At 42.6% G+C, this 24,383-nt stretch overlaps 1 protein-coding gene across 1 annotated transcript in view; it reads right to left on the minus strand.

Annotated features, from left to right (window-relative positions):
* DNAH8 (dynein axonemal heavy chain 8) overlaps positions 1 to 24,383 on the minus strand; it is a 1,666,792-nt gene that overhangs the window by 1,212,311 nt on the left and 430,098 nt on the right. Inside the window, 2 exon segments of the mRNA XM_033937418.1 lie at positions 15,948 to 16,049; positions 23,550 to 23,657. Of these exon segments, the coding sequence (XP_033793309.1) occupies positions 15,948 to 16,049; positions 23,550 to 23,657 (210 nt within the window).

Genomic DNA, 24,383 nt, shown 5'->3' on the forward strand with positions numbered 1-24,383 from the left:
AATCCATCCAAGGGTTCTGAAGGAACTAAAGGAGGAAATAGCAGAACTACTGCAGCAAATTTGCAACCTATCTCTGAAAACAGGTGTGATTCCGGAGGATTGGAAGATAGCCAACGTAACGCCCATCTTTAAAAAGGGATAAAGAGGGGACCCGGGAAACTACAGACCGGTGAGTCTGACCTCGGTTCAGGGGAAAATGGAGGAAGCACTGATAAAAGAAAACATCGATAAACATTTTGAAAGAAACGAACTTCTGAAAACCAGCCAACATAGTTTCTGCAGGGGAAGATCGTGCCTGACTAACTTACTGCACTTCTTCGAAGGAATTAACAAACAAATGGACAGAGGAGACCCCTTAGACATCATATACCTAGATTTCCAGAAAGCCTTTGACAAGGTGCCTCATGAACGTCTACTCCGGAAATTGAAGAACCATGGGGTGGACGGAGACGTGCATAGATGGATCAGAAACTGGTTAGAAGGTAGGAAACAGAGGGTAGGGGTGAAGGGCCACTACTCAGACTGGAGAAAGGTCACGAGTGGTGTTCCGCAGGCCTCGGTGCTCGGGCCACTGCTTTTTAACATATTCGTAAATGATCTAGAAACAGGGACGAAGTGTGAGATAATAAAATTTGCGGACAACACCAAACTATTTAGTAGAGCTCGGACAAAGGAGGACTGCAAAGAATTGCAAAGAGACTTGGACAAACTAGGGGAATGGGCAGAGAGATGGCAGATGAAATTCAATGTTGGGAAGTGTAAAGTATTGCATGTGGGAAGCAAAAACTCGAGGTATAATTATGCGATGGGAGGGAAGTTTTTGAATGAGAGTGCACAAGAAAGGGACTTGGGGGTGATGGTGGACATGACAATGAAGCCGACAGCACAGTGCGCAGCTGCCGCTAAGAGAACGAATAGAATGCTAGGTATAATCAAGAAAGGTATTACAACCAGAACGAAAGAAGTTATCCTGCCGCTGTATCGGGCAATGGTGCGTCCACATCTTGAGTACTGCGTCCAGTATTGGTCACCGTACCTTAAGAAGGACATGGCATTGCTCGAGAGAGTTCAGAGGAGAGCAACACGACTGATTAAGGGGATGGAAAGCCTTTCATATGCTGAGAGATTGGAAAAACTGGGACTATTTTCCCTAGAAAAGAGAAGATTAAGAGGGGATATGATAGAGACTTACAAGATCATGAAGGGCATAGAGAGAGTAGAGAGGGACAGATTCTTCAAACTTTCAGAAAATAAAAAAACAAGAGGGCATTCGGAAAAGTTGAAAGGAGGCAAATTCAAAACTAATGCTAGGAAGTTCTTCTTTACACAACGTGTGGTGGACACCTGGAATACAATTCCAGAGGAAGTTCTAGGGCAGAGTACAGTACTGGGGTTTAAGAAAGGTTTGGACAAATTCCTGCTGGAAAAGGGGATAGAGGGGTATAGATAGAAATTTACTGCACAGGTCCTGGACCTGTTGGGCCGCCGCGTGAGTGGACTGCTGGGCGCGATGGACCTCGGGTCTGACCCAGCGGAGGCATTTCTTATGTTCTTATGTTCTTATGGCTGTACAAAAAATACAGCAAATCCTCATGTGATATGAACAACTGTCCTCCTTACATACTAACCGCAGCATCCACTAAATTCATAGTTTGTCTCACGCTATGGTTGCAAACCACCCTCAGGGAAGGACAGTTCCCTCCGGAATTTGGCGAAATCATAATCACCCCTATACTAAAAGACCCCAAAGGCCCAATAGACAACCCAACAAACTATAGACCAATCGCTTCTATCCCATTATACATCAAACTCACAGAGGGTCTAGTAGCACAATATCTGTCCAACTACCTAGAAGACCACCACATTCTGCATCCAACTCAATCTGGTTTCAGAGTTAATCACAGCACAGAAACTCTACTAGTATCTTTACTAGATATACCCCGACAGCACCTCAGCAAAGGAAATAAATTACTAATCATCCAACTCGATCTTTCAGCAGCATTTGACTTAGTAGACCATCCCATACTTCTCCAGATACTAGATGCCATAGGAATTTCAGGTAAAGTTCACAACTGGTTCCAAGGATTCCTTCAAACAAGATCATACAGAGTTAAGTCAAAAGATCTTTTATCCGACCCTTGGACAAACCCCTGCGGAGTACCACAAGGATCCCCTCTATCGCCCATACTATTCAACCTCTTCATAGCTTCATTAGGCACTGCCCTAGATGCCCTAAACATAACTTCTTTCAGCTACGCAGATGACATAACCATCATCCTCCCCTTTGACATCCAAAACCCCATATCCAAAGGACGCCTGAAAACAACACTGGAAACTGTGGAAAAATGGATGATGAACCATAAGCTGAAACTGAATGCGGAGAAAACCAAATTCCTACTACTAGAGAAGGAACAAAAACCATCACTAACAGAACTGGAAGTAAACACAATCAAATATCCTATACAGAGCACTCTCAAAATTCTAGGAATACAATTAGATAGACGCTGCACAATGCAGACACAAATACACAAAATCATACAAAAAGCATTTTTCACCATGCGAAAGCTAATAAAAATAAGAAAATTCTTTACCAAAGAACATTACAAGATCATTGTACAATCCCTCACACTTAGCACCTTAGATTACTGCAACAGCCTCTACCTACCATGCCCAAACAACATGATAAAACAACTACAGACCGTTCAGAACACAGCCATCAGACTCATCTACTGTCTCAGCAAATTTGACCACATCACCCCCGCCTATGTAGACTCTCACTGGCTTCCGATAAAAGCAAGAATTCAATTCAAGTTCTATTGTCTACTATTTAAAGTAACCCGTGGTACTGCCCCCTGTTATCTAAACAACCGACTATACCGCTACCACTCACCCAGATCAAGGAGAACTCAAAATCTATTCACCTTCCCCCCTCACAATGGTACCCGACGTAAGAAACTATACGACAGCCTTCTAGCGACACAGGCAGCGAAAATTGACCCCACCATCACCAAACTGACGATCAAAACAACAGACATCAAAGTGTTTCGAAAAGAAATCAAAACATTCCTATTTAAAAAACACGTCACCACTAACAAATCTCCTCCCCCTTTGCACTAGCTCACCCTCTAACACATTAGTCAACTCCTAGAACCTTACCTTCCAAAAATATTCAGATTCACAAATAAGCATCTACCTTCAGTAACCAATAAACCTCCCCCTTCATTGTTAGGTAACTTTTTCTTCTGTAACCAGTATATACTGATATTCTCCACGGAACCCTGTTATTACTTAATTCTCTACTTTGAAATTCTTTCAGAAAATTCCAGATATCCTATAATTTATAATCCTCTACCACACCATGTAAAGTACATGAATCAATGTTAAGTACATGAATCAATGTTATGTAATGTAATTCTCTAGGTAATGTCCAGATCTCTTCTAATTTGTAATCCGCCTAGAACCGCAAGGCACAGGCGGAATAGAAATCACTAATGTAATGTAATGTAATGTAAAAGGAAAAAAAACACTTTTATTTTTAAAACAACAGAATGCGTATATTTGTTATATCCAAGAGACACATTTGACTACTATAGAATCTAAAAAATTAGAAGGAGATTGGGTAAAGCATTGTTTTTTTGCCCCTGCTGTTGGAAAGAAGGCTGGAGTTGCTATTTTAGTAAATAAGAAATGTACTTCATTCTGTAAAATGGCTGATTTAGATCCTTTAGGAAGATGGCTACATGTAGACATGAGCATGGGAAATACTACTGTGGCGCTCTTTAATATATATGCCCCTAGTTTGAATCAAAAGGAATTTTTCAAGACTGTACAACAATTGGTACTACCACTGGCTTCTTCTAATTTAATAGTGGCTGGGGATTTTAATGCTGTTATGGATCCTTTGATGGATTAAAAACACCTATTAAAATTATGAAATCATTAGGATTAGATAATTTTGCACAGTCTTGTGGTTTGAAAGATATATGGCGACTGATTCATTTTGATGGTTGAGAATTTTCTTTCTGCTCTCATGTTACATAGAAACATAGAAATAGACGGCAGATAAGGGCCACGGCCCATCTAGTCTGCCCACCGCAATGACCCTTCCCCACCTAACTCAGTGAATAGATCCCACGTGTCTATCCCATTTGGCCTTAAAATCAGGCACGCTGCTGGCCTCAGTGACCTGAAGTGGAAGATTATTCCAGCGGTCAACCACTCTTTCAGTGAAAAAGAATTTCCTGGTGTCACTGTGCAGTTTCCCTCCCCTGATTTTCCACGGGTGCCCCCTGGTTGCCGTGGGACCCTTGAGAAGGAAGATATCTTCTTCTACTTCGATGCGACCCGTGAGATACTTGAACGTCTCGATCATGTCTCCCCTCTCTCTGCGCTCCTCGAGTGAGTAGAGCTGCAACTTATCCAGCCTTTCCTCGTACGGGAAATCCTTGAGACCCGCGATCATCCGGGTGGCCATTCTCTGGACCGACTCTAGTCTCAGCACATCTTTTCGGTAATGCGGCCTCCCAAATTGCACACAGTACTCCAGGTGTGGTCTCACCATGGATCTATACAATGGCATAATGACTTCAGGCTTACGGCTGACGAAACTCCTGCGTATGCAACCTATGATTTGCCTTGCTTTGGAGGAAGCTTGCTCCACTTGATTGGCAGCCTTCATGTCCTCACTGACGATCACCCCTAGGTCACGTTCTGCTTCAGTTCTTGTTAGGATCTTGCCATTTAGGGTGTAAGTCTTGCATGGATTTTGGTTGCCCAGGTGCATGACTTTGCATTTTTTGGCATTGAAGCTGAGTTGCCAGGACCTAGACCAGTGCTCCAGTAGTAATAGGTCGTGCATCATGTTGTCGGGCATTGAATTTTTGTCTGTTGTACTCTTGGCCACTACATTGCTTAGTTTGGCGTCATCAGCGAATAATGTTATTTTACCTCGGAGCCCTTCTGCCAAGTCTCTTATGTAGATGTTGAACAGGATCGGGCCCAGGACGGAGCCCTGTGGCACTCCACTGATCACCTCCGTCGTTTCGGAGGGGGTGCCATTCACCACTACCCTCTGAAGCCTACCCTCAAGCCAGTTCCCAATCCATTTCGTCAACTATCGCCCAATCCTATAGAACTCATCTTGCTCAGCAACCTGCGGTGGTACGCTATCGAATGCTTTGCTGAAGTCCAGGTATACGATGTCCAGGGACTCCACAACATCAAGCTTTCTCGTCACCCAGTCAAAGAAGCCGATCAGGTTGGATTGGCAGGATCTCCCCTTAGTAAATCCATGTTGATGGGGATCCCGTAGATTCTCCTCATTCATGATCGTATCCAATTGGCGTTTGATTAGAGTTTCCATTAGTTTGCTCACTATTGATGTGAGACTCACCGGTCTGTAGTTTGCTGTCTCCATCTTAGAGCCTTTCTTATGAAGTGGAATGACGTTAGCCATTTTCCAGTCCAACGGGACGTTACCTGTACTAAGGGAGAGATTGAAGAGCACGGATAGCGGTTCCGCCAAGACATCACACAACTCCCTGAGCACCCTGGGGTGTAGGTTGTCAGGCCCCATTGCCTTGTTAACCTTGAGCTTTGACAGATCGCAGTAGACACTGCTGGGCGTAAACTCGAAATTACTAAACGGATCAGCTGAGTCAACCCTTGTCTGCAGCTGAGGACCAAGTCCTGGCGCCTCATGGGTGAAGACTGAGCAGAAGTATTCATTTAACAGTTGGGCTTTTTCCGAGTCCGTTCATAAATCCTTTTCAAGAGTAGATTACATTTTTGTTTCAAACCAATTAGTACAACAGATAACACAAGCCTCCATAGATCCAATTATTTTATCTGATCATAGAGGGGTGCGGATCAAACTCAAAGTTATTGAACAGGATAATAGTAAACCAGTATGGAGATTTGATAATACATTGCTCGTGGATCCAAAATTTTGTGCAGATTTTCAATTAAAAATGAATGATTATTTCTAACTTAATACCACAGAAGAAATCTCTATGGAAACCTTATGGGATGCTTTTAAGGCAAGCATGAGAGGTCAAATTATTTCATTCTCGGCATATCTTAAGAAACAGATCAAAAAACAATTTTCCGATCTGGAGCAAGAAATTAAGCTTTTGGAATTAAAATTGATTGATAAATGGGAATATTCTAAGTTACAGGCTCTTTTAAAAGCTAAATGTAAATATAATGAGATTTATTCTAAATTGGTAAGGAAAGATTTATTTTCTCAACAAGCTTTGTATTATGGAAACTCAAATAAGGTGGGAAGATTATTGGCAAATTATCTTAAAGCAAAAAAAAGGAAGACAAAAATTATTGCCATTAAGGATGAGAAAGGTGATATTTATGCTCAAGTTGAACCTATTTTAAACAATTTTTAAATTTTATAAAGCTCGTTATTATTATGAGCCTTATTTAGACAAAGAAAAGGATGGTTTAGAGTTTTTAAAATTATTAGAGGGACCTAAAATTCCTGAACATATAAAAGGAAGTTTAGAAGAGCCTATATCATTAAAAGAATTGCAAAGTGTTGAAGTCCCTTAGAGTTGGATATGCTCCAGGTGGTGATGGTTTCAGGGTAGAGTTTTATAAATCATTTCAAAATACCCTATTGCCTTATCTGTTATATTTATATCAGACTCAACTAAATAAAGGTTGTATTACAGGCAGTATGGCAGAGTCTTTAACTATAGTTTTACCAAAGCCAAATAAAGATCCCACTTTGGTTTCAAATTACAGGCCTATTTCTTTAATCAATGTAGATGGTAAACTTTTAGCTAAGACATTGGCTTTACACTTTGCTAAAGCTCTCCCTTTTATTATAGGTATGCACCAAACAGGGTTTATTGCTCAGAGACATTCCTCTAATAATACTAGATTGGCTTTTCATATGTTATATTTAACAAAAGCCATGAAAGATCCGGCCTTTTCTGTGTCCTTGGATGCAGAGAAGGCCTTAGATCGAGTATATTTTATTTGGCATGTCAATGAGAGCAAAAAGTCAGATTTCTTCAAAAAACAACAAGCTTTTATTTATTTTGACTGGAGTTGCCATTTAACAGATTACATTCAATTGGAAAAATCAGAGCAGATTGAATTACAGTTTCTGGTGGAATTCTGTATGTCATATATATAAAATGGAAAGAACATTAGCAATACACAGAGGATATTTTGGAAAATTTCAGGAGGTTTGGAGATCATTAACAGACTTTTGTAATGAGTAATAAACATTTTCTCATAATAAGATAATTGAAATGAAGGGATGGGAATGGGTGGGTAGGGTGGTATTTTTTGATATTTTATGAAATCATATAATGTACAAAATAATATACTGATGTATTAAGGATGGAAAGGGTGGTTAAATTTCATGATTTCCAGATAATATTATAGCAAATCAAGTGATGTTTTGCAATTTAATTATTTCCTGTTACACTTGTTGTAAGTTATAAAAACGAATAAAAATTTATAAACAAACAAAAAAAAATAAGCTAAGACATTGTCTTTAAGCTTGGCTAAGGCTCTCCCTTTTATTATTGGTATGCACCAAACAGGGTTTGTTGCTCAGAGACATTCTTCTAACAACACCAGGTTGGCTTTTCATATGTTATATCTAACAAAAGCTATGAAAGATCAGGCCTCCTCCGTATCCTTGGATGCAGAGAAGGCCTTTGAACGAGTAGAAAGCACAGTTACTTACCGTAACAGTTGTTATCCAGGGACAGCAGGCAGATATTCTCACACATGGGTGACATCACCGACGGAGCCCCGTAGCGGACAGCCTCGAAAGTAAACTTGCTTGAAGATCTCGATCTTTCGAGTGCTGCATCGCGCATGCGCGCGTGCCTTCCCGCCCGAATTAGGGGGCGCATCTCCTGTGAGGATTCTCAGTTCAAGAAGCCAGCCAGGGGAGGTGGAAGGGTTGTGAGAATATCTGCCTGCTATCCCTGGATAACAACTGTTACGGTAAGTAACTGTGCTTTATCCCAGGACAAGCAGGCAGCATATTTTCACACATGGGTGACCTCCAAGCTAAGCAAAAGGGACGGAGGGAAGTTGGCAATTTACGAAAAAAGATTTTGCAAAACAGATTGGCCAAAGTGGCCATCCCTCCTGGATAAGGTATCCAGACAATAATGAGAGGTGAAAGTATGAACCGAGGACCAAGTGGCAGCCTTGCAGATTTCCTCAATAGGAGTTGATCGGAGGAAAGCTACAGATGCCGCCATAGCTTAAACTTTGTGGCCCGTCACTCGACATTGCAGAGGAAGACCAGCCTGAGCATAGCAGAAAGAGATGCAAGTAGCCATCCAGTTGGAGATGGTACGCTTCGAGATAGGGCGTCCCAACCTATTCGGATCAAAAGAGATGAAAAGTTGAGGAGATGTTCTGTGAGGTTGAGTGCGTTGGAGATAGAAAGCCAAGGCGCGTTTGCAGTCCAAAGTATGAAGTGCCGCCTCTCCAGGATGAGAATGCGGCTTTGGAAAAAAGACAGGTAGAACAATAGATTGGTTGATGTGAAATTCTGAGACAACTTTAGGTAAGAATTTAGGATGCCGTACGGAGGACCACCTTTTCATGGTGAAAGACCGTGAAAGGAGGATCCGAAACCAACGCTTGCAGCTCACTGACCCGTCAAGCAGAAGTGAGGGCAATCAAGAATACAGCTTTCCAAGTGAGATACTTGAGATGAGCTTTGTCAAGTGGTTCAAATGGAGGTTTCATCAGTTGAGCCAAAACAACATTAAGATCCCAAACCACAGGAGGCGGTTTAAGTGGTGGATGAAGATTGAAAAGCCCTTTCATAAAGCGGGAAACCAAGGGATGCACAGAGAGAGGTTTCCCTTCCAGAGGCTGATGAAAAGCCGCAATAGCACTTAGATGGACTCGTATAGATGTAGATTGAAGTCCAGATTATGACAAGTGAAGCAAATAGTCCAAAACTGATGCCAACGAGGAAGACATCGGATGAAGCTGACGAGCGGAACACCAAGAAGAAAATCTAGTCCATTTATGGCCATAACATTGACGAGTGGACGGCTTCCTGGAAGCAAGCAAAATATCTCGAACAGACTGAGAAAATTGAGAAGAGTCTGTTATGCAGAAAGGTACCAAGCTGTCAAGTGTAGAGACTGCAGATTGGGATGAAGCAAGGACCCTTGACTCTGATTGAGCAGAGAAAGAAAAACTGGCAGAAGCAGAGACTCCCTGATGCTGAGTTGAAGTAGAAGGGAGTACCACGGTTGTCTGGGCCACCGAGGAACTATCAGAATCATGGTGGCATGTGCAGACTTCAGCTTGACAAGAGTCTTGAGAATCAGAGGAAACGGAGGGAAGGCATAAAGAAACCGGTCCCTCCAGTCCAGCAGAAAAGCATCTGCCTCGAGACGATGAGGTGAGAAAATGTGGGAGCAAAACAGAGGCAGTTTGAAGTTGTTGGGCGACGCAAAAAGGTCGAGCTGAGGAGTCCCCCACCGAGCAAATACCTGACAAAGCGTGGTGGAATTGAGCGTCCATTCGTGAGGTTGCAGCAGATGACTCAATTTGTCCGCCAGACAGTTCTGTTGACCCTGTATGTAAACAGCTCTGAGAAAGATGTGAGAAATTGCCCACTGCCACAACCGGAGAGCTTCCTGACAAAGGGAGCGAGACCCCGTTCCTCCCTGTTTGTTGACATAATACATGGCCACTTGATTTTCTGTTTGAACAAGGACCACCTGGTTGTGAAGAAGATGATGAAAAGCTTTGAGCGCATGGAAAATCACTCTGAGTTCCAACAGATTGATGTGACACCGACGGTCTGCGGATGTCCACAACCCTTGAGTACGGAGACCATCTACGTGAGCTCCCCACGCATAGGTGGACGAATCGGTGGTGAGAACTTTCTGATGAGGAAGATCGTGAAACCGCAAACCTCTGGAAAGATTGGAAGAGAGCATCCACCAGCGGAGAGAGTTCCTCAATAAAGGAGTCACCGCAATCCGGCGAGAAGGAGGGTCGAGCGCCTGTTGCCATTGAGACGCCAGGGTCTACTGAGGGATGCGAAGGTGAAGTCTGGCAAAGGGGGTCACATGAACCGTAGAAGCCATGTGACCGAGCAGAACCATCATCTGTCGGGCAGAGATGGTTGAAAGACAAGACACCTGCCGACAGAGCCGAAGGAGGATTGCTTGACGAGCTAGTGGAAGTTACGCTCTCATGCTGACAGAATCCAGAGTCGCCCCAATGAACTGCAGAGACTGGGCAGGAATCAACTGAGATTTGGGAAAGTTGATATGGAATCCCACACTTTGAAGAAATGAAATAGTCTGGGTCGCTGCAATAACCTCTGGAAGAGAAGGGGCCTTGATAAGCCAGTCGTCCAGGTATGGAAATACCTGAAAACCTTGAGAGCGAAGAGCCGCAGCCACCACGACCAAACATTTGGTAAACACTATGGGAGAGGCCGCCAGACCAAAGGGAAGAACCCTGTACTGGAGATGAAGATTCCCCACCTTGAATCTGAGATATTTGCGAAAGTTCGGATGAACAGGGATATGAGTATAAGCCTCTTTGAGATCCAGTGAGCATATCCAATCCCCCTGATACATGAGGGAATACAGGGTCGGCAACAAGAGCATTCAAAACTTCTCTTTGACCAGAAATTTGTTGAGGGCTCGAAGATCCAGAATGGGTCACAAATCCCCCATCTTCTTGGACACCAGAAAGTACCTGGAATAGAACCCCAGATTGCGTTGGGAGGGAGGAACCCCCTCCACCGCCCGAAGGCGAAGAAGGACCTGAGCCTCCTGAAGAAGGGGGAGTTGCGAGGAACTGGAAAGACACTCTCTTGGAGGGTGATCTGGTGGCACCTGAAGCAGGCGCAGAGAGTATCCCTCGCGAATGGTAGTCAGAACCCAGAGGTCCGATGTGACACTTTCCCAATTGGAAGAAAACAGGGAAAGGCAACCTCCAATGGGTAGAGGAGAATTCTGCAGGGAGGATGGAATGCTCAAGGCCAGAATGTCAAAAAGACGGAGCTGGCTTGGCAGCAGCAGTCAGCTGAGGCTTTTGAGGACGTTGATACTGTTGAGGACGTCGAGGAGGAGGCCTAGAAAAGGCAGGAGTCATCTTCATGGGATAACGATGAGCCGGTTGTTTGTAAGCCCGAGCAGTAGAAGGCTTGGATTTCGTCCGGAGCAGAGAAGCAAAAGAGTGCTCATGCTCAGAGAGTCGCTTGGTAGCAGCTTCAATTGAGTCATTGAAGAGCTCATTCCCCTGACAGGGCAAGTTGGCCAGACGGTCTTGGAGGTTAGGGTCCATGTCGACTATGCGGAGCCAGGCCAGACGACGCATGGCGACCGCAAAAGCCGACACCCTGGAGGAAAGCTCAAAAGCATCATAAGATGCCTGCAACATGAAAAGCTGCAACTGAGAAAGAGTTTAAAAAGATTTGTTTAAACTCTGAAAGGCGGGCTTTTGACAGGTCCGGATAGAAAGATGGCAGCATCTTTAGGAAAAGGTTGAAGTAGGATGTAAACACATAATTGTAGTTTAAGATCCTGTTGGCCATCATGGAATTTTGGTACAGCTTACGGCCAAATTTGTCCATGGTTCGACCCTCTCTGCCGGGTGGAACAGTTGCAGAAATCTTAGACGGGTGAGCTTTCTTCAGGGAGGACTCGACGACCAAGGATTGGTGTGACAGCTGAGATTTTTCGAAGCCCTTACAGGGGACCGTGCGGTAGCATGACTCCAACTTAGAAGGGATAGCCGTGACCGAGTAAGGGGTCTCCATATTTCTCATAAAAGTCTGCTTCAGGACTGGAGTCATGGGCAACCTCAAAGTCTCCTTGGGAGGATGGGAGAGTTCTATGTCTGCCAAGTATTCTGGGGTATATTTGGAATCGGAGTGCAAGTCCAAATGAAGAGCCTGTCCCATGTCAAAAACAAACTTGGCAAACGAAGACGACTTTGAAGATGAAGCCTCCTCAGGAGAGGCCGAACGGGATCGAGGAGCCACAGAATAGGATGGTGAAGCCTCACGGGAGTATTGAGACACCGGCTCCGACTCCAGATGCACAGTCGCCGAAGAAGCCCCACTCCCAGTCTGTGGCGGGGTAAAGGAATGTTTTCTCTTCAGACTCCTCGATGGCGATGTCCTCGGAGTTCGAGGCTTGGAATGTCTCGACAAAGGAGGAGATGAGTCTCGCAACAAAGGCCTCGAGGGAGGAGTCCTCAACCTCGAATGTCTCAAAGATAGAGGAGACCTGGACCTGAGAGCGATGAGGCTGCCTCGAGGAAACCTCCGCATGCTTCGAGCTCCTCAAAGAGAAGTACTTCGACTGCCTTGACCGATGCTTCGGACGAGGCAAAGAGGATCTTGAAGAAGGATCTGGCGAGGAGTCCGAGGAAGAAACCCTCTTGCGAGACCTGCCCCGGGGAGGCTGCACCAGGGTCTCAGGCTGCTGCTCAGGCTGGTCCACAGGAGGCAAAGTCAAGGACGGAACCAACTGAGCCACAATAGAAGAAATTTGGGTAGTCAAGATGGACTTCAGCATATCTTCAAACATGGGCACCAAGACCAAAGGATTCGGTCTCATAGGGGCCCCCGTGCGCTCCAAGGAGGGCGACCTCGAATGAGAGTATTCCCGAGACTTGGAGGCACGTTTAGCAGAAGGCCTTGAGGACGGAGTCACACCCGGAACCCCGGGTTGCATGGACAGAGACTCTGGAGGCTTCTTGGGGATGGTACTTGAAAAGGAAGAAGGAAACTTACCCCCAGTCGCAGGCTTCGAGGACGAGACCGACGAGGCCTTCAAGGCCGAGGACCCGGAGGTCTTAGAGGCCGAGGCCGGCACAGGAGTCGAGGGCGAGGTCTTGGCACCCGAGGACGCCCCCGATGTCGAGGTCTTGAAAGGTGCCTCGACCGAGGCTCAGGTTTTCTCCGGCTCCATAAGCGGGAAAAGTTGAAGGAACCGGTCACAGCGGAGGCGAAAAGCACGAGGCTGAAGGGTCAGACAGCGCACACAATCCTTGGGTCAATGACTGTCACCCAAACAGACCATACATCGACTATGAGGGTCGGTGATAGAGATCGTCCTGCCGCACTGGTAGCAACGCTTGAAGCCGGTCAAGGGCCGGGACATAGAAAATACAAAGTCCGTACCGGAGAAAAAGGAGAGAGGGCCTAGGCCCCAAGCCTCCGCACCTGGCACAAAAACGAATGAAAAGAATAAAAAATGTTTGTTTGTTTGTTTTTTTTGAGACACGAAAGAAAAAGAAGCGAAAACGCACACACCGACCGTGAAAAAAATTCCCAGCCGCGGTGAAGAGAAGGCACAACGCTGTAGAGCCAGAGGAATAAGTCTTCTCAGCTCCGTGGAAAACGATGAATTGAACTGAGGATCCTCACAGGAGATGCGCCCCCCTAGTTCGGGTGGGAAGGCATGCGCGCATGTGCGATGCAGCACTCGAAAGATCGAGATCTTCAAGCAAGTTTGCTTTCGAGGCTGTCCGCTGCGGGGCTCCGTCGGTGACGTCACCCATGTGTAAGAATATGCTGCCTGCTTGTCCTGGGATAATGGACCTTTATGTATCAGGCCATGGATTGATTTGGTATAGGTTCAGGATTTATACAAATGATTCAAACTTTGTATACCTCCCCTGCTGCTAGATTGTATATTAATAACAACTTTTCAGAACGCTTTAGTTTACAGAGGGGGGTTAGGCAAGGTTGTCCCTTGTCTCCTTTGCTTTTTGATATTGTATTAGAAGCCTTATTATTAGCTATTCAGCAAACAAAGGAGATACAAGGTATTCCTTATTCAGAACGGGTTACAAGGTCTTTGCTTATGCAGATGATATATTGCTTCATTTGAGAAATCCTGAAACAACTATTCCATGCTTACTTGAATTAATAGAAAAATTTGGAAAATTTTCAGGATACAAGATTAATTGGAGTAATTGGGCGTACTGTTGGGAGGCTTTCAATTATCACTACTTGGACAACTGGGAAGGTAAAATGTCCAAACCCCGGTTTAGACGGTTTTTTGTATATCTTTCGTTTTTGATTATGAGCCTCTTAAGTATTATGATGACTTGTATTTTATCTTTGCTATTTGAATTTCAGTGATGTTAAATAATTTTTTTAACTGTTTCATGGTAGTTCTATTATTAAGTTTAAATTTGCTGATTTTGAGTTTACTTCATTCATTATACTTGGTCATTCTACTACTGTTATGCTGTTAACAAAATTGTAAGTTTTATATTGAACTATACTTGCTGTACACCACTTTGGGTGAATCTCCTCATAAAGGTGGTTAATAAGGTCCAATAAATAAATAGATAATGGGGGAAGTCTCTGCTTACCCTGGGATCAGTATCTGAAAAAAAGTATTGGCAAGAATAAAAAGGCGAAAAAAAGACAAAACAAATACTCTTATGAACACTGACTTAAAATTAGAGAATGACATAGTGGCTGTTACCCGCGGCTAGTTGTGGGTACCCGCAGGAGAGGGGGGAAAAAGTGTTCACTGCGGGTACAGGGACAAGGCCATCCACCGCCCCTTAGAGCGGTGAATGGCCTTGTCCCCACAGTTAAGAGAGGAACGCGCGGCCCCTCCCTTCTTCCTACCTACCCAATTCTATCTATCTCCGGTGCGTTTTGAGTAACTTCTTCACAAAGCTGTCGGAGCCTGCAAGCAGTAGCGTGCGTGTGTGGGTGGAAGCTTCTCCTCTGACACAACTTCCGGTTGCGTCAGAAGAGAAGCTTTCACCCACACATGCACGCTACTGTTTGCAAGCTCCAACGGCTTTAAAGAAGTTACTCAAAACGCCCTGTGAAGGTAAAGGGGAGGGAGGGAGATAGATTTGGGTAGGTAGGGAGCCACGTGAGGGGTGCCGAAGGGCGGTGAGGTGGCGAGAGGGAAGGGTGGTGGAGATAATGAACAGACGCTGAAGGGGATGGAGAGGAACAGGCGCTGAAAGGACATGGAGAAGACAGAGTGGGGAGAAGACGTTAAAAGGACATGGGGAAGATAGAGTGGGGAGAAGACGCTGAAAGGACATGGGGAAGACAGAGTGGGGAAAAGACACTGAAGGGAAATGGGGAACAGAGAGTGGGGAGAAGATGCTGAAAGAAAATGGGGAAGACAGTAGGGAGAAGACGCTGAAATGACATGGGGAAGACAGAGTGGGGAGAAGATGCTGAAAGTACATGGGGAAGACAGAGTGGGGAGAAGATGCTGGAGTGACATGGGGAAGACAGAGTGGGGAGAAGATGCTGAAGGGAAATGGAAAAGAGAGATTGGGAGAAGACGCTGAAGGGAAATGGGGAACAGAGAGTAAGGAGAAGATGCTGAAGGGAAATGGGGAAGAGAAAGTGGGGAAAGGATGCTGAAGGGAATGGGGAAGAGAGAGTGGGGAGAAGACGCTGGAAGGGAAGAAGACAGAGATGCCTGAGTATGGGGGAGCGGAGGAAAGAAGATGGGTGCCAGACCAATTGGGGTGGTGAAGGGAGAGGCACAGTAACAGAGCAAATGGAAGACGCAGAGAGAAGACAGACAGTGGATGGAAGGAATTGAATACGAAGACGAGGGAAGCAGAAACCAGACAAAAAAGATAGAAAAATTTTTCTATTTATTTATTTGCTTTAGGATAAAGTAGTATATTAATTGTGTTTATAAAAATTTATAAACAAAGCCCTGCCAGCTGAACATCTCTTTCTTTAGTTCAACAGCCAGAACTTTGATTTATAAGGAAGGAATAAGCTAAATATTGCAGTACTGAGGCTTGTTTAGATGCTGCGGGGGCGGGGACAGTGGTCATGGGGACGGGGCGGTGACAGGGATGGTGGTTGCGGGGACGGGGCGGTGAGAGGGACAAATTTTTTCCCCATGTCCTTCTCTACTTGAAATGTGCTTCTACCCCAGTAACTACATTCTTATACAGACCTGAATTTTTTTCATTACAGTTGATGTATCTTGCTCCCATACAGTAAATTTGCCACAGTCGGTAATATATCCTTTACATGCAGTAACCATTTGATTTGTAACCTTAAGAAAGACAAATGAATAAAATTTTGAGAGGGATGTAAAAGGCTAAGAAAGTAAGAAGAAACATAAAGAAAGTCATATCTGATAATATGTGAGAATTTGGTAAGACCAATTATGTAAGCTTTCAGAAAATAAGACCCTTTTTCCTCAGGCAACCAACTAAAAGGGTAAGGGTAAAGGGAATGCATTTGATATATCACCTTTCTGCAGTACAACCTTGCACTCTTACATATTTATTATATGGAAAACTATACCCAACATTCCTCATCATTCTATCATTCATCCCTTGGTCCATTCAGTCTATTTAAAGAATTACCGGTATCAGCTGAAAAGAAGAGAATGCAGCTTTATGAACAACTTATCAGAAGAAAATTTGTTATTAATGTATGGGTGGGTGGGATGGGACTCTTTTATATCTATATATTTGGGGGAATATAAGTAAGATTGTCAAGTGATTAGTTAAAATTTTTCTGATTGTTTATTATACACTTGTTTTAATATTTGAAAATGAATAAAGATTAAAAAAAAGAAGACAATTTTCAAACGAATCTGACTTATAACTAATCAGTTGCCTGAGTAAAATTTCCTTTGCATAAAATTGCCCTCTGGTGGCTACCGGTATAAGTTTATGCAGTGAAAAACCATGTGCAAAAAAAACCCAAGGCCAGAGAAGACAAAATACATGTGAAAATTTCATTTTGAAATCCTAACATATTTATTGCAGTTTCACAATTCCCTCTGTAACTGTCATAAATCAAATAATATTCATGTTTGTACACAACACTTCAAAACAGGATACAGCATCTCTTACAAATTACATAAGCAATCAAATAGGGGTAAGTGTGGCAGGGACTCCTAGCTGACCCCTTTTAGGCCTACAGCATCCCCCCCTGTCTGAGCGATTCAATGTGTGACTGTGCTGTTTGTCCCTTCCAGTGCCTCCCATGCACACTGCTGGACTAGGTTGTAACAGCAAACGTTCAGCAACAAAAGAAAACTTCAGACAGTTTCATTATTTTTAATGAAAACTCTGGCTTTATTTTTCTGGGATTCATTCACCCACAAAAGTCAGGTTTGTCAGGATTTACAGCTTTCAGGATAATGTCCAAACATAAGAAAAAAAACCCACTTTTTATAATCCACAAGGAACGGACTGGTCCCAGTATTGTCCCTCCACATAGGGATCAGAATTCTGGAAGGTTTGTTATCCCTTCCCCCACCACACTGGTGGCCAAAAGCTTCTCTTAGGTTTTAATAGGTTTCTTTATCCCTTTTAAGCACTCCCAAAAAACCAACCAATTTGTAATTGTCCCAGTACCAAAATCAAACTAAGTTCTGCGACTGTCCTTTTCTCTCTCTGTTAAACAGCCCCTCCCAACAGGCAAAACATTTAGCCCTGGGCATGTCCAGAGGAGTTGGCTTAGCTATCTTACCTGAGGGAGACAGTGAGGATAACGGCTCCTCAGGAGAAGATTTAGCTGATTTCCCCGAAAACAAAGACTTACCAAACGAGGAAAGTTTGATTAAGGTTGAGGTTGAGGTGAAAGGTGGTAGCCCCCTGAAAAACCTGACTGGATTCAGGGTCGAGGTTGAGATTGGGGTTGGAATCGGGGTCAGGGCCTTAGATAAAGGCCTATCCATGCCGCCAAATATTTTTTCTACCTGAACTCAACGATGTTTAAGGGCTCGAGTTTGAAGTGTAGCACAGTGGGCACACGACTCCGGACGATGGTCATGTCCTAAACACTGTGCACACCAGTTGTGTGAGTGAGGGAGATCGCGTGCTGGCAGCAGCTACACTTCTTGAAGCCTTGGACCGGCTGGGACATGGAATGAAAACCAGCTGCGGCTATATCGAAGCCTAACGGCTGAGGCCGAGGGTTAGGCCCTGCCGTGACACAAAGAAAAAAACAAACCAAACTTTTTTTTTTTTTTTAAAGAAAATGAAATACACAATAAACACAGCGACCCTGTAAGGAAAAAACATGAGCCATGGTGAGAGTAGGCACGAGTAGAACTAAGTCTAGCGCAGAACGTCAAAATGAAGACTTCTTGACTCCGCAGAAAACTGAGAACTGAGGAGACACTGAGGAGATGTGCGCCCTATGTCGGGCGGGAAGGCACTTGCGCATGCATGGTGCGGCAGTCAGGAACTTTCTAAAAGTTTTACTAGCAAGTCTGCTTGCAAGGCTGTCTGCATCGGGGCTCCGTGGATGATGTTACCCACATGTGAGAATATGCTGCCTGCTTGTCCTGGGATAATCTTAGCTATGCAGTCTACGGACTCCTGGCTGGTCACAGATGATGCTAAAATCTGCAAACTCTTTTGGGAGTTTTATGCTAAGCTTTATGCGGCCTCTTCAGATCAGGAGCTACCGGATAAACTATATTTGGATGGTTTGGATTTCCCTGGCCTGATAGATACACAGCAGGATTTATTGAATGCACCCATTCAGGAAGGGGAGGTGGAGTTGGCCATTGGGCAGAGCTCAAATATGAAGGCGCCTGGGTTGGATGGGTATAGGGCAAAATTTTATAAACTTCTGAAACCGGATATAGTGTCACCTCTTACTAATCTTTTCAATGTCATGATTAATGCGGAAGCAATGCCAGAATATCTTAAAATACCACAGATTATAGTTCTTTCCAAAACGGGGAAAGATCACTGCCCTTCCAGCTGGAAAGTTAAGTTGTAAATTGGGAGAAGGGATCTGGGGATTTTTTCTAGGGGTGACACTTGCAAATACTTCAGTTTCTTCATTGCATAGGGCACTCCATAATCTTGAAGGCAGCAGAGATGTCCAACCTAGTAAGGCTGCTTGGGCAACGGAACTTCATATTTCTTTGGATCATTGGAACCTGTTGGGTAATACCTGCGGCTTGCCAAAAATGATCGAGGGGGCGATCTTGAGAGAGTTATTTTAGGGTGCTTTATAGGGCTTATCTGACCCAAGAGCAATTGTACAAGATGTGTTTAAAATGTTGTAAGGAGCCTAATATTATTTCACATTCCTTTTGCACCTGCTGGCTTATCCAAAAGTTTTGGTCCTCCACATGTCTCTATTTGCAGAACCTTTTGGGGAGCCCTTTGGAGGGCACAGTGGTGCAATTGGTCTTGAATGTGCCCCGAGCTTTCCGAGAGATTCCTATGGGGCATCGTCTGTTCTGCCGTAAGGTCTGTCTACTGGTCCGCAAATGCATTTTGTGGTATAGATTTCCCCAGAACAACCATCTTTTTGGAAATGGAGAAATCAGCTTCATGTCTTGGCTACCTGGGAAGTAAGCATGGTGGAGGGTCACCCAGGCAGATAGAAAAACTTTTGCTCATTCGGGATGCCTATTTACAGTTTATGTCCCCCAGGGATGTAGTCTACTTTTGAACTTGTTATGATTAGATCTGTATATGCCCTTCTTTTTTTTCCCTTTGTCATCTTTCAGCTGGTTATTTGGAGAACTGCTTTGGGGAGATTGGCTATGTTTGGGGATCATAAGAATTCTGATTTCTTAACTTGTTGAATTTAGGCTTTGTTGGTTTTTCTTTGGGGTGGTTTTGGAGGGGAGGGGAAATATGTTATATACAAAACTTTTGATGACTGGATTAATCTTTGTTATTTCTGCCTGCATTGGTTGTGGTTTTGTACATTGACTTGTCCTTCTTGCTGTTGGATATTCTTTTGTCATCAATAAAAATTGTTTGAACATAAACAGAATAGGTCCTAGTACTGATCCCTAGGGTACTCCACTACTCACCTTTCTTTCCTCCAAGCAAATTCCATTCACCACCATTTTCTAATGTCGTTAATCAATGTTGATGGAAAACTTTTGGCTAAGACATTGGCTTTACGCTTAGCTAAAGCTCTCCCTTTTATTATTGATATGCACCAAACAGGATTCATTGCTAAGAGACAGTCCTCTAATAATACCAGACTGACTTTTCATATGTTTTTTGTTGTTGTTGTTGTTTTTATAATTCTTTATTCATTTTTTCATCTTTCAACAAGTGTACAATACACATATCAACAATTAACAAATCACTTTAAAATCTTATCAGCAATGTCTTTATATAAATAATAATCCCCCCTCCCCCCTTCCCTCCCTCCCTGATATTAATTTCCAAATAACTCTCCAATACCCTCCCACCCCCCTTCAACTATAAAATGGTGTATCATTCACAGAAAACAAGGTATTTAATATTGACAATACAATGCTAATGGCTCACAAATTTTAATAAAGTTTCTATAATTTCCTTTTTGTATCACTACTAATCTTTCCATTTTATACAGATGACATAATGAGTTCCACCAAAAATTAAAACTAAGCCTACTGTGGTCTTTCCAGTTATTAGTAAATACCTCTGGAGTCTTTTCATATGTTAAATTTAACAAAAGCCTTAAATGATCCGGCTTTCTCTGTTTCTTTAGATGCAGAGAAAGCCTTTGATCGGGTTGAGTGGACTTTTATGTATCAAGCATTAAATTGGTTTGGTATGGGTTCTGGATTTATACAAATGATTCAGACGTTGTACAGTTCTCCTACTGCAAGATTGTATATTAATAATAATGTATCAGAGAAATTTAATTTGCAGAGGGGGGGTTAGACAAGGCTGTCCATTATCTCCTTTGCTTTTTGATATTGTTTTAGAACCCTTGTTATTAGCCACTCAACAAGCAAAGCAAAGGGGATACAGGGTATTGCTCGTACAGATCGGGAATATAAAGTCTCTGCATATGCAGATGATATCCTGCTCTATTTGAGAAATCCAGAAACTTCCATTCCATGTTTGCTGGAATTGATTGAGAAATTTGGAAAATATTCAGGGTATAAGATAAATTGGAATAAGTCAGAAATTCTTCCGCTTAATATGCATTGTACTAAAGGTCTATTTGAAACATTTTCATTTATTTCGAAAGAAGACGGATTAAAGTATTTAGGTATTAAGATTAAAAATACACTGGAAGACACAATAAAAGAGAATGGAAATCTTTTATTAAAGAAAGTAACAGAAATGTGTGAGCAATGGAATAAGAACATAAGAACATAAGCAATGCCTCTGCTGGGTCAGACCTGAGGTCCATCGAATCCTTTACATCTTTCTTGGTGGGGGAGAATTCAAACTATTAAAATGATGGTTTTGCCTGTGGTTTGTTATCAAATGAATATGATACCAATTTTTTTTCCAAGGGTCCTTTAATAAAAAGTTAAATGGTATCCTTACAAAATTTGTTTAGCAGGGTAAAATACCTAGAATTGCTTTAGTATCTTTACAAAAACCAATTGCGGAGGGTGGGGTAAATTTTCCTAACTTCTATAGGTATCATCAAGCCTATATTTTACGCCAGGGTATGTATTGGGTCCTCCCAGAGCTCATGGAAAATGTCCCAGATTGGTTGTATTTGGAATGACGGCTCATGTTTCCTTTACATTTATTTCATGTTCTCAGTATCAAGATGCCTAGGAAATATAAAGAAAACAGAATATTAATGGATACATGGAAAACATTGCGTTATGTCAATAATTTAACACCTAATCCATCACATAAATCTACAAATCAATCTTTATGGGTAAACTCCAAGATTCAAATTGGCGGATTTAAAATCGTTTGGAAGCATTGGATTATTGCAAGTATACAGACTTTAGATGATGTTATTTCAAATGGTAAACTGCTTGATTTTTCACAGTTGCAACATAAATTTGGTCTTAATAAATCACAAAGCTTTAAATGGTTGCAACTGAAGCAGGCTATTCAGGAGGGGTTCCCTGAATGGAAAATTCTTAATAATCAGTATAGTCTGGAATTCTTATGCTTTCAGGTGGATTTCTTGGGACACCAAGCCGCACAGTGGTACAAATTGAAATCTGATTAAATGAATAAAAAACCAAGGAATGGTCTTAGAGATATTTGGAGCATTGAGATTAAGCATCAAATTTCTGCGTCTCAATGGCCACGAATTTGGTCTTGGAGAATGAGATGTACAGTGTCTTTTTGTTACATAGAGCTTTTTGGACCCCTGTTAGATTATAAAAGTTAGATAGCTCTAGGTCTAATAGATGCTGGCATTGTAATCTGGAAGCAGGGACTTTGGATCATTTAATATTTTATTGTCCCTGTATCATGGCTTTTTGGAAATCAATTTGGTCTCAAATTAATTGTTTACTAGAAAACCATGTTGCTTTATTATATGATACAATTCTGTTTGGGATGTCAATGACAGCAAAAGTCAAATTTCATCAAATAATAACAAGCTTTTATTAATTATGACAGGACTTGCCATACAACATATTACCAACAATTGGAAAAATTACAATAGGCTTAGCTACACATTTTGGTGGAATTCATTATGTCATATTTATAAAATGGAAAGATCAATTGCCATACAAAAAGGGAATTATAATAATTTTAAAAAGATTTGGGGGACATTAACAAATTATTGCAATGAATAGACATCTGCGCATGCTCAAGGCCTTCGAATTCACTTTCTCTTCGAGATTCTCGGAGATCTCCGAGAATCTCGCAGAGAGCATGAACTTGAAGGCCTTGAGCATGCGCAGATGCTCAAGGCCCAGCAAAGAAGAGGACACAGATCTTCAGGCACCGGCATGTCCTGTGCGTTGGTGCCAGTGGCCAAATGGGGGTAAGCAGCGTGTTTGGGTGGGTGCTGGGAGATTTCAGATCGCGGCGGTGAGGGGGTGAGACGCGAGCGGGGGGATGCCGGATCACGGGGGGGGGGAGGGTGCCAGATCGTGGGGGGCGCCGCTCACAAATCGAGGCAAGCTCGGTTTTCGAGGTGCCGATTTTGCGAATATTTTGCTCGTCTTGCAAAACACTCGCAAACCGATGCATTCGTAAACCGAGGTATCACTGTATATGGTATACGTGTTTTACGTATATTATGAAAGGGGTGGGAGGGAGGAGGATAAATTTCATTAATTTGATTATTGCAGAAAATCCAAGTTAAAATGTCATTTTCTGATGCACTTTTTGTAAGTGGTAAAAATGAATAAATAATTTTTTTTTCCCAAATCTTTATTCATTTTTATATCTCACAACAAGTGAACAATAATACAACAATTGGTTCATGCAAGTCACTTGAAAATTTTTTCTATTATTATTGTAATTACATAAATTTAAGTCTCTCCCCCTTATATATATACACTTCTCCCTCCGTATTCACTGTGATAGGGGGATTAACAGAACCGCAAATACAGAAAAACCGCGAATATCTTTTTCATATGTTATTCGCTGTTTTCAATTAAAAACCATCATAAATATGGTGAAACTGCGAAAAACATGGTGGGAGTCCTGGCCTGTTCCTGAAGGAGAGGCAAAACATGGTGACGAAAGTGCTAGGAATCAGTGATTTTCTCTGTAAATGCATGGAATCAGCGATTTCTCTATGCAAGCTGACATAATTTGGGGGGGAGGAGCCAGCAAGCTAAAAAACGTGAATGCTGAAACCGTGAATATAGAGGGAGAAGTGTATATATTTATGATTCACCTACCTTAATTAACAATGATGTCATTCTCTCAGATGTGTTATAATATCTGGAGACACTGTGAATCATTCTTATGGCATTTATCAGATTTTGTATCCCATGTGCCATAGGAACCTAGAATTAAAATTATAATATATCATATCAGCTAAAAATGTTTAATTGCCTAGAGAGCTCCTTTACTGTAATCATACACCTGCAAAAGCTCAAAACACTTATGAAGCCATTCATAAGCTAATAATAATATTTTATGTACTATCCCAAAAAGTGTTCAACATCAAGCAGAATAAAATAAATAAAAATATAATCAAATTTAATCATAACATTTGTATCCCCTAGCCTCTTATCTTAAACTGTGGAGGCTTATGTTTACAAGAGTCAGGCTTGAGAACCCCTTCAGTTATAGGGAGGATGAACACAAAAATAAAGTGCTTCCTTCCTTACCTAGAAAATCAGGATTCTGGAGTACTGATCCACTGGAGCAAGACAGATAACAGGATGCTCAGAGAATTTCTCTATCAGTTTCACATAAAAGTAAAAGACACAGGTATGTAACTTGCATCTTCAAATGGAGGAGGGAGGGTCTGCGAGAATATTCAGCCTGCTGTCTTACTACTACTATTATTTCTTAAGCACTACCAGACATATGCAGTGCTGTACAGCAAACACAAGAGACAGTCCTTGTTCAAAGAGCTTACAATCTAAATATGACAGACAAACAGGACCAAAAGTAATTTATACATGCAACTTAGTTGGGAAAATACAAAGGACTGAGAGGTAGGGCAGTAAAGAGGAAATGATAATAGATATGAGTGTTTTTACAAGTTTGGTAGGGATGGATAT

The sequence above is a fragment of the Geotrypetes seraphini genome, chromosome 3 (genome assembly GCF_902459505.1).
Source record: "Geotrypetes seraphini chromosome 3, aGeoSer1.1, whole genome shotgun sequence".
NCBI lineage: Eukaryota > Metazoa > Chordata > Amphibia > Gymnophiona > Dermophiidae > Geotrypetes > Geotrypetes seraphini.